The sequence below is a fragment of the Oreochromis aureus genome, linkage group 4 (genome assembly GCF_013358895.1).
Source record: "Oreochromis aureus strain Israel breed Guangdong linkage group 4, ZZ_aureus, whole genome shotgun sequence".
Lineage (NCBI taxonomy): Eukaryota > Metazoa > Chordata > Actinopteri > Cichliformes > Cichlidae > Oreochromis > Oreochromis aureus.
The window spans coordinates 16,478,038-16,489,542 of NC_052945.1; the positions used below are offsets into that span (position 1 = coordinate 16,478,038).

At 36.5% G+C, this 11,505-nt stretch overlaps 1 protein-coding gene across 1 annotated transcript; it reads left to right on the forward strand.

Annotated features, from left to right (window-relative positions):
• Positions 1-154: 154 nt before the first annotated feature.
• Positions 155-7,467, forward strand: LOC116332130 (nuclear GTPase SLIP-GC-like). The gene is made up of 14 exons (XM_031754989.2): positions 155-295; positions 1,109-1,315; positions 1,414-1,589; positions 2,206-2,299; positions 2,380-2,467; positions 5,218-5,339; positions 5,602-5,775; positions 5,864-6,018; positions 6,133-6,250; positions 6,333-6,441; positions 6,545-6,675; positions 6,884-6,965; positions 7,164-7,241; positions 7,427-7,467. The coding sequence occupies exons 1-13, from the start codon at positions 224-226 to the stop codon at positions 7,235-7,237; spliced, it is 1,602 nt and encodes a 533-aa protein (XP_031610849.2). The 5' UTR covers positions 155-223; the 3' UTR covers positions 7,238-7,241; positions 7,427-7,467.
• The last annotated feature ends 4,038 nt before the right edge of the window (positions 7,468-11,505 follow it).

Sequence of the window (11,505 nt, forward strand, 5' to 3'; positions counted from 1 at the left end):
TTTGTTACAGTGCAGTTCTGGGGCTTAAGGCTGGGTACATGCCTCAATAAATAATATGTAAAAATGTTATTTTAGGAGTGGAACGATGAGTTGTGGTCATTTCATCAGTTTTTTGCAAAATGGAGATCACGAAGCGGAAGATAATGATGATTATCTTGATGCTGTGGAAAAGCTGTCAGCAGTGTATGGAGAAGAATGGAAACAAAAGTCTTCTGAAAACCTCATGGAGAGCAAATATTTCAAAGCAATTCCAGAATTTCTCCAATCCAAGAGGAAGATTTTGACATGTGAATCGGTAAGACAAAAACCCTCATATTGCATTATATCTATCATATATATACAGCAAAATTAATTAAGTAGTTGGCTTTTTCACATGTTAAGTTTTTAACGACTTTTCAATTGTATTCATAGAAATCCACTACTGAGCACCTTTGGCAAAAAGGGAATCAAAAGGGATAGAAATTTTAGCAAGTTAAGTCTGACAGTTGGTTGCATCAGGAAAGGCAAAGGGGCGTAAAACCCTGTCAATCAAAACATGCTGAGTTACCCGCAGAGGTGACCCCTTGTAAATAAGGGAGCAGTGTAAAGTAGCTTTTTAATGTCTCAAAGTTGTGGACAACTATACAACATGCCCACATGAAGTTGTTTCTGCTAAGAGCAATACTAGTTATAAAGAATGTAAAACTTTTCTTAAATAACTTCTTAAATAAATTTAAATTGTGGCTTGCAATGATCCTTTTTCTTAATTATCAAATGGTTGATCGTTTTAAACAGTTCAAGAAAGCAACAATTTCCATAGAATTTCACGTTACCTGAATTTCCCCTCAGTACCCCTCAGAGTGGGGAACTGTCTTGGTCCAATATAAAACAAGGGGAAGCTACATTATCCTATACTCCTGTGATAGACATACTTGTACAGCTTGTACACAATCTGATCATTTAAATCTAAAATTAAAAACTAATTACTCAACCTTTAGTGGTCCAGTTTCTTTAATTAATTGTTCTTTTGTCATCTTTTATGTCACTGGCTTTTTAATGTTTTTTGTAAAGCACTTGCATTGAAGACTGAAATTAAACTGCACCACTTTACTTTTGTTTTTTATTGCAGGCTAATGAACTCTGTGCAAAAGTTGTCAAGTACACACGAAGTGATTCAAAACAAGAAGAAGGTAATGAAGCAAAAAAGTGGTTTTGGCCACTAGTGAAGTGTGTGACTGTCAGGGTGCCAAACAAGCCTCTTCTCCAGCATGTCACACTTGTGGACCTTCCTGGAAATGGTGACTGTAACAAGAGCAGAGATCAGATGTGGAAAGGGGTAATTCACATTTACTGCTCTTTGCTTATACTGTGTTCTTGTGCAAACAGTACTGTCATCTTTTGATGAAGCACTGAGACATGTTATTCTCCTTAAAGATACTTGGAAATTGTTCTACTGTGTGGATTGTGACTGAAATTAACCGAGCAGCATCAGAGAAAGAGGCCTGGGAGATCCTGGAAAGTGTCAGTAGTCTGATTGGAAATGGTGGCAAATGTCAGCAAATTCATTTTATCTGCACCAAGTCTGATCTTCTTGATGATTCAGATGATCTGTAAGTACATTTTGCATGCTGACCAACTACAGGGTGTTTCCATTTAAAATCAAGCTAGGTGAGACAAACAATAAAGCACAGCGTTGAGCCTTTTTTGTAATGAATGCAGAACATTTGGGTCAAAAGAAGCCTCAGATGCTGAGACAATTTTATAAAGTTTACCAAATAAGGTGGACTGAGTAATGAACAGAGAATTGCCCGGTCAGAAGGAAATTGAGTTATTTAAGAGAGGCACAGGCAAGGGTTTGGAACAGCAAGAGGGGCTGAAGAATAAAATAAGAGAGGGAGGAGAAAGAGATGCAAAGATGTCATCATGGTAGCTTTATGTATGGGTACAAAATCTATGAGATTATAGGAAACTTCCTAACAAATCATGGTCCAATGAGAACATGCTGACATGTCTCATAATGCTTTAAGATTAATAACAATAATAATAGTGTGCAAAAGCCACCTAGGCAAAGCTCAGCTTGGTCACAAAGGGAGTCCCTCACATCTCCACCTAAAAGCCAAAACCACACAACCTCCTACAAACTGATGATGGTGGACAGAACATATATATATATATATATATATATATATATACATATATACATATATATATTTACATTTCTTTTAGTTCATCAGCTGATGTCCATGATCTAATCACTGAAAGAAATGTGCAAGCCACGGATGCAATAAAGAAAGAATTCAACAAGCAAAGCAAAATTAGGGTGAGTTTTGTAGCCTGTCAGAAAATCTAATGCAAAGACTCTCCAAGAATGCTTTCAAATCAAATCACATTTTTCCCTAGAAACACTTCACTGATGACAGTTTCAAAGTGTTCACAGTGAGCTCCAAAGAGTTCCTAAAAGAAAACTACTTAAGTCCAGAAGAAACTGGTAGGTGCAGTCTCCTTTGAAATAACTGAAAAGTATGGGGGGCCAGAAGTGACCAAATTAACTAATAAAATATACCATTAGGCCAATAAGCCAAAACAACAATTAATTAAATGCCCAATCATTTCATTTAAAACATGTAATAAATTATTTATTCAAATGTTTATTTAATTAATTATACATTTAATCAGCTAATTATTGACACATTTAATTAATTATTTAATTATGTATTTCTTACATTTATTTTGGCACTCTTGGTCCTGGCACTGTCTTCATGAATTTATTTTAGCTGTCAGTCTCACCCATCAACTTTAGGGGGCGGGGTTAAGGCTGTTCGAGTCAAAACCATAGCTGTGGCCTGACTATTCTTTAAGTGGGCGTTTCTCTGCGCCAACAAGGACATGTAAAACCTAACTGAGCTGTACTTTGAAAAACCCAGTTTGTGTGTCACCAAATACACTTTAAATATTTTTTTTAGCCGAGAATGTAATGTTTTAATCTTCAGATATCTGGTTGGTGTGTCAAGATAGAGCCTATTTGCAAAAGTGCTTCAATGATTTGAAAAATGTCTGTCCAGCCCAGTCTCACGACAAAGTGTGTGATAGGCCTGCTCGCAAGTGCTCGAGCTGTTATACCGCCGACAAAGCTCAGGTCCTGGTGCACAACTGTCATAACCCCAGCTGACTGGAGGTTGAACACCAACTTCCTTTACTGAGGTTATATCTGTCGGGTCTTTATCTCCTGATGCTCCTATGTGTCATACTTGTTTCAGTCGCCAATTCTTAATTAAAACTAACATTAAAATTATGTTTAAGGAGGAGAGAGAGCAAATAAATCTGATGAACTTTGACTTTTACATTCAATAACCAGTGTCACCTGTGCATAAACGCATAATCTTTTTTTAAAAGAGATAACGGCGTTGGTGTTTCCCTCATATATTAACTGTCAGGTTTAAGTGTATCAGGCTTATTAGACACTGTGAAACATACAGACTTCACAATGTTCAACTAAAATTTTCATTGTGAATATTAATCATGAAGGTAAACAAGCAGTCCAGCTGCTGTCTTTGAGCCCTGTATACCAAGAGCGAGATCAGCATATCCAGGATATTTTTCAGTGTTCTGGAATCACTGACCCTAACACTGGGACCAGGATAAATGCTCACACAAAGCTGGTTGTCAGCTCTCTAAGTTAACCCAGGGTTTCCCAGGGCAGGCACAAAGTGTTGGCAGCATCAAATTAATCTAACGGTCATATCGTCACAGGTCATATCGGTATTCTTTTACAGAAAATCATCTTTATCAGACTATTCCAAAGAGGTGAGAGCTAAAACTTTAAAACTTTAATCAGAGCCGATCCGATTTGCTTAGTTGTAAATGAAACAGTGAAGTAAACATGGCCCGACAGACAGAACCTGAGTAAATTATGTCTGGTGTTTAATCTCCACTGAGAGCTAAAACTCAGCAGAGGTATTAAAGCTGTGTGCCGTTGATTTGATATCAGCTGCTGATAAAGTGGGTTCGCCTATGAGGTGCTCTGTAGTTTTCTAAGTGTCCATCACTCTCTGTAAATCCCGTTTGTCATGTTTAACCCACGTCAGTCACTCTGAGGGAAACAAGCTCCAGCAGCTCTGCGCTCAGGAAAAAAACTACATTTGATTATCTTGTGCAGAATATTGCTCCGACATTACGTTATATCAAGCAGCAGTGCCCACGTTAAACTGTGACGATCACCATTTAACGTGAGTCTGTTCCCCGAATCAGCAGCAGGTGCTAAACAGCTGACAGGTGAGCAGCATGTATGCAGGTAAACTGAGGGTCCATCAAGCAGATCGCTGGTGCTGTGAGGGAAAAAAAGTCGGCTTGTTATTTATGTTACAGAAACACAGAGACACAAGACCAGGTGGAATTTTAATTAAAATAATTTCACTGTTGTATGAAGATAATATTGATCCGTGTATGCATTTGTAGGAGCTGAGAGGATGGAGACCTTTGCTGACTGTTAGCAAAGCTAGCGACTTCTCCAAAAACATCGGAGAACTTTTGCAAACATATTCTACGTTGACAACCTGACCTGATACATGAAGATTACGCCACTAAATTCTCAGCTAAAACAATATTAAAAGTACAGTTTATGACAGAAAAAACGGGTATTTTAAAACTTTGCTTACAGTTTAGAGCACCACCATTGCCGCTTGTGTTTTGAAATGCATTCTGGGATACCTGGCTGCCCCAAGTCCACACTATCATCACCACTTCATAGCAGTCAATTATTTAGGATTGAACTGTCTTGACTTACTTTGCACTGTAACAATTCAGATGTTAGACAAGCAGCGTTTGCAGTATTAACCCGCCCCCTGACTTTGATGGGTGAGGCTGACAGATAAAATAAATTCATGAAGACAGAGGCAGGGCCGAGAGTGCCAAAATGAATTAAATAAATACATCATTAAATAATTAATTAAATATGTCATTAACAAAATAAAATTTGAAATAAATAAATGCTTTAAATGTAATGAATCAACATTTAATTGATTATTGAAATATTTATTTAACTAATTAATTCCAAATTTAATTAAATAATGAAACATATAATTAATTATTTAATTGCATTTTTAATTCATTCATTTTGATAATCCTGGTCCTCCATAAGATTGCACTTGTTTTTTTTACTTTACCTTGACTGAAAGAAGAATTATTTAATTTCAAATAAGTATCTAATGTAAAAATGTAACATTGAAATTTATTTTACAGAAATACCCAAACTTCAGAGATATATGCAAGATCTCAATGACTGTCACTCAGAGACAGTAAACTATGTGACTCGAGCTCACAGGATTCTGTCTTTGATTCAAGGAGCCATCTCCAGAGGAGTGGTAAGGTCAAGTAAAAGATACACGACAACATTCTCTTACATGTTGGGATTTATGAATTGTGTTTGTGTCTGATTTTGGTTTTGCTATATTTATTTAATTATGAGTTATTGGTTGACTGATTCATAAGGTTTTGATGCTCCATTTTTGTTTCTCAGGTCCTTATTACAGGAGAGTGGCTTTTAAAACCAACTGAATTTCATTAATCTCTTTAAAAAACCCAACAAGTGGTTTTCATGGTTTTATTCCTTCAAATGTTTTTCAGGATAGTGAAAAAGGCGAGGTGTGTGAAGAACTTGAGAGAAACATGAGCCTCCAACTTGATAATGTCAGAAAAGAAATGGAAGACACCTATACGGCTTTTAAAAAATGTCTTGATGATGGTGTTGAGAAATCCAAATGTTCATATGGAGAAAAACTCAAGAACTTCTTGTATGATGTATGTATTTTAATCATAGTTAAAATACATACAGATTTTACATGACAATGTAAAATGCAATAATTCTGTGTTTTCTTTTTTGTTTCAGGGAAAGAATGGTGGTGCTTTTTACAATTTACTGAAGTGTGTTGTTGAGAATGGTGGCGTCTACAAACCAAAAAAGGGGAAACCAATTAACCTTAATATGAAGTTGGCTTCCTGTCTGATTGACAGCATTGGTGCAGAATTCAGAAAGACCTTCCCGTAATAAAAAAAAAATGTTCTAAACAGTCACATAATATTATCCAGGATATGTAATTCATAACATATAAACTTGCCAATTCTGTCATTATAAACCGTAATGTTTACTTGTTTTAGAAATGAAGTAAAATGTGGAGCATTCAGCGGAGTCATCAATACATTTACACTTAACACTGATTCTCTGATTGAAAAGTACCAAAATGCTGAACTACAGCTCAGATTCCTCAAGACAGAGGTAAGAGATGAGACTTTCTATACATTAGCCCATTGATAAACAATAAGTAAAGTTCATCTATACTTCATGTTTTTTCTCTCAGGAAGAAAAGATTAAGGCAAAATTAAACAGAATCATCCAGACGCAGATGAAAAAAGTCTACAGCAGTCTGACAGAGACAGTTGAGAACATTATGGAAGAAGGCTACAAGAGTAAGAAATAAGATCAGAGCTTTACAACTTATCACTTAAACAGATATTTATGTTTGTTATTATTCAGCATAAAAAGTCTGAAGAGTTTTCTGTCTTTTTGTAGAGGCTTTAGCATTTACAGGAGAAGACACACTGTACAACATGAGGGAGACTATTAAAAACCACGTGCACTCAAAGAAGGACATGTTTGAGCAGGCAAAAAATACCATGTTGGAGAAGTTGCACGATTTGATGGTTTGTCGTGTTTTACGAAGAATTACGATGAACATATTTTGTCATAACTCACCTGAAGGCTTTTTCTGTATTTAACTGGAATAGACTTATACAGAAATGTATGTTTCCATTTATATTTTTCATCCAGTCTGAGAACCTTCTAAATACAGCCTTAGCACAATATCTTGGTCTGTGGTAAGTGATGAAAAATTTTACATTTTTAAATTAGGTATACGTCTTGGAGACTCTGGAGAAAACTACGAAAGAATCTATTGGACTTTCATTCAAGGCTGAAGAGTGCTTACTCCCAGGTAAACAGGGCAGTTTGATGTAATTACATTGGTTCTAATTGTTTGCCTTTCCTCTTTATCTTTGCAATCTTGCAGCTGATAACAATAAGGGTGTCTATTTATCTTTTTTTAAAATTAATTCATTACTCATTTAGTCACACATTTACGTATGTGTGTCACTCTGGGAGGAAACAATTCAAAAAAAGTTTTGTTTTTCAGATGTTTCAACAGAGCTTAAGATGGTGAAGAAACATTATGATCTACTTGTAGGCACTCCAGATGATGAAATATAACTGGGTAAATCCTAAGATTTTATCTTCAGTATGAAATTATTGTTGTTAATTTAAAAAAAATGTCAGTGTTTTTGTCTTTAATAGACAATAGATTCTGTTTGCTTGCTTTGGCTCTGATGGAGGCGGACGCATCTCTCTCCCTCTCCCTCCCTTATCTTTCCTGCTTGGCTTCTCATGTCTTATATCTAGTCGTCTCTATCTCTAACCCCAGAAGAGCCTCTCAGTCCTGATCTCTAATACCTAAAGAAGAACTATGAATTTGATCAACTGATCCCTAAAAGCAATTGACACTCACTTCTCGATGAAAAGCCTGGGTTCGGGAGAGTTCAACTGTCCTGGAGGGACGTTCCCTGCCGGATACACGATGGCAGCAGAAGTGGCATGTCGTGTGCCTGGCGGGACTTTCGACTGAGGACATTGAAGACATCTACCTAGTTGGAATCATGATAACAGGATTCTTGCTGATCGGAGATGGCTTGGCCCTGGTTTATTGGAAATTGAAGAAAGCAGTGACACACTCACCTACCCTCACCCATCCCAAACGCCTCCGATGCATGTCACGTGCTTACGTGGTGTACATGTGAATATTCATGTCATGTGCTTTTTTGTGCTAAGGTGTTTTTTTAATGTCCTCAAACTGGTCTCCCAGTTAGGAGCCTGTTTTAAGTCTTTTTTTTTTTTTTTGTCTCCTCTTGTCCCTGATGTGTGTACCTTCACTGATTTTATTTATGGCATGGCTACGTCTGCATTACAGTTTTTGGAACTATGAAATCACTATAATAGTGTAGAAATGTGTATTTAACCTCTGTGGGATTATAATATTACCTTATGCCACGTTAGACCCCTAATTAAAGATTGTGAAATTATTATGTAGTTTTAGTTTGCATTATTCTCCTGAATTAGAAGAAGGTGATAACTATTATATTTGTTAAATTGATTTGTATTAAATTAGACTGCTGATTTATTGTAATAATAATAATGCATTAGATTTATATAGCGCTTTTCAAGGCACCCAAAGCGCTTTACAATGCCATTATTCATTCATACACTGGTGGAGGCAAGCTACGGTTGTAGCCACAGCTGCCCTGGGGCAGACTGACAGAAGCGAGGCTGCCATAACGCACCATCGGCCCCTCTGGCCAACACCAGTAGGCGGTAGGGTAAAGTGTCTTGCCCAAGGACACAACGACCAGGACAGAGAGGCCGGGGATCGAACCGGCGACCTTCCGGTTACAGGTGCCCATCCCAACCCCCTGAGCCACGGTCGCCCCATAATGTAAATGAATGATATTGTCTTATGATGTATTATACTGCTGAGTTATAAGAAATACTGTGTGCAGAGAGTCAGGGCCTCTCTGTTCTGATAGCAGAAAAACAAGGAGCCGAGGTCATAACTTAGGCGCCGTGTGAGAGGAAGAATGTGAATGTTTAGGCTTTTACGACTATGTGGGGGCCACTAGAGGCTATAAGAGTTTGAGTAACCCTCCACCAGTTGGAGATTTGCTGTGACCCTCTGCATGCATGTCTCCCCATCCGGATGGTTTATGCTCATAAAGTGTTGAATTGTATGGAAATAAATAATTGTTGATTGAGCATTTATACACCGCGTATTGTCCTTCCTTGAGCCCAAAGATTAAAAGAATTGGGAGATTTTAACACCTCCTAAGACCCGAACTCTTCCACGGCATGCATTTTTAATTTCTCTTTGATATTTGGGCATATTGGGGCCCGATGAATGTAAAAACGAAGAATTACCAGATTTTTTTTTTTACTTTATTTTTGTTTTTAAGAAAAATGAGAGCCACATATGAGGATATTCGTTTAAAATTTCGATAGAACAGTAGCAGTATAATGTCCTCGTAAGTGGATATCAGGCCCTTGTAGAGCAAAATTGGAGGCCTTGTTATTATTTGGTGGGCCTGTTTTATTTCCTTTTGTTCAGGTCATCATTAGTGGCTCCTCCCATCCATTATGAGAAAAGGAGTTCACCTGTTTGGGAACCTATGTAAGGTGATATTCTTTTAAGATGGCGGCCACCCTCCCCCTCCTCTAAGAAGGCTGGGGCTTTTCTGGCACCCAATTTAGGATTTTTTTTTTTTCCCCCCCGCTTTTGTGGCTTTTGCGGTTATTTCTAGTTTCAGTCACTTGTTGGTTATAGGTAAGCACATAGCTGTTGTTTTTTTCTCCTTTACCTCTGTTTGTGCTTAATAAATGAATATGGTAAAATTATTTGTGTGGAATTCCCTTCTTTGTCATGTCTCTAACAAGCTGTGCATATTAATAATACTACTTACAATAATATTAATAATAATAATGATAATAATAATGATAATGATAATAATGATGATGATGATAATAATGATAATAATAATTCATTTTATTTGAGGGTGCCTTTCTAAAACCCAAGGTCACCTTACAAAGAGAAAAAGATAAACATGGATAAAGATCAATAAAACAGTAGATTAAAATAGATTAAAATTAATTAAAATACAAAAAAAACCCACAAATAAAAAAAACAACCAAGATTTGACAACAAGTAAAATCTGACTTAAATAAGGGAAGGGAATCTATTTTTCTTATAACTGGAGGAAGTGAGTTCCAGAGCCAAGGAGCAGAGCGACTGAAAGCTCTGTTCCCCATTGTGATAAGACGAGCAAAAGGAACAACAAGATGAATGGCAGATGAAGATCTGAGAGAGCGGGAAACAGTGGTGATATGAAGCAGATCACAAAGATAAGGAGTGGCAAGGTTATGGATGCACTTAAATGTGAGAACTAAAATTTTAAAGTTTATCCTAGCTTGTATGGGTAACCAGTGAAGCTGTTGAAGAATTAGGGTGTTATGGTCTCTTAAGGGAGTATGAGTTATGACCCGAGCTGCAGGATTCTGAAGAAGATGAAGTTTATGGAGGGACTTATTGGGGAGACCAAATAAGAGGGAGTTGCAATAATCAATCAGAGAAGTAATAAGACTATTGAGAAGGATGGCAGCAGCATGGGGAGTAGGGAACTAAGCAAACTAAGCAACCAACTTTATTTGACACATACACAATCATACAAAGTACAACATGTATAAAATGCTTGTGTCCGAGCTGTGGACTGGCTGCAGACGTAGCTGCGCCATTCCAGGGCTTGGTTTTAGCATGGGGGGTATAGCCAGGACCCTTACTGGATACCGGGTGGGAAGGGACGAAGTCGATTAATGTTACATAAGTGAAAGTATGCAGACCAGGTTATGTAATTAATGTGAGACTGAAGTGAGAGAGTACTGTTAAATATGGCACCCAAACTCTTTACAGTAATACCTAGTTTAACAATTATTATTCACACCAAATACAAGCTTTATACTGACAAACAATGTGAATGGAATTGTAGGAGAAATAATAATATATTTTAATATTGCATTGTTAATCGCCAATTAATGGCCAATCACATTATATGGTGCTACTATAACTAGTAGCTGCCATCTGAGCAGCTGTTAGAGGTTGGCCACTTACTCAGATGATGTCGTTTGATCAGCCTGGGCCTGGGTGGGCACTTAATAGCTTTAGAGCTTTGTTCGAGTTTTCTTCTGCCCATATCAGTATATATATATATATGTATATCTAATATATATATATATATATATATATATATATATATATATATATATAGATATATATATATATATATAATATGCAAATCAGTATTTCAAAATAAATTATTTATCCAATTAAACACTTTAAATTCAACTTGGATTTTCACAAAAATGGAAAATTAAAAACCTTGATATTTGAATTCATTTACTTATTTCTCTTTTTTTAAATTGTAACTTGAAAATCTGTTTTTTCTAATTTGGAATATAAAAATGATTTTTGAAATGAGGTTTTTATTGAGAGTTAAAAAATTTGTGAAATCTGTTTTAGTTTGAAGTATTTATTAATTGATTAATAATTCATTTTGAAACATTGATTTATAAATTGTTATTAAGTTATTAAGTAATACATTAATTTAGTAATTTTTAAATGAATAAAATAATTTTGTATTTTGTTACACAATTCATTATTTTAACACAGATGCACTTCGATGCACTGGACTCTTCTGGTCCTCCATATTGACATCATTGGTTTCTTGCTCTTCTCCCTAATATCCCGCAACACACACACGCACACACACACGTCTGCCCCGTGCATGATGTAATGTTTGTTTTTTTTGTGACTGTGTGTAAAGCAATGATGGCAGGGAGGAGGGCGTTCCTCCTGAATGAAGTATTTGAATTAGCCTCATACG

Coding starts and splice junctions, on each gene's coding strand:
- LOC116332130 (XM_031754989.2), top strand. CDS start 224: ATGGAGAGCAAATATTTCAAAGCAATTCCAGAATTTCTCCAATCCAAG. Junction 2,468..5,217: donor CTTAAGTCCAGAAGAAACTG/GTAGGTGCAGTC, acceptor TTTATTTTACAG/AAATACCCAAACTTCAGAGA. Junction 6,442..6,544: donor TATGGAAGAAGGCTACAAGA/GTAAGAAATAAG, acceptor GTCTTTTTGTAG/AGGCTTTAGCATTTACAGGA.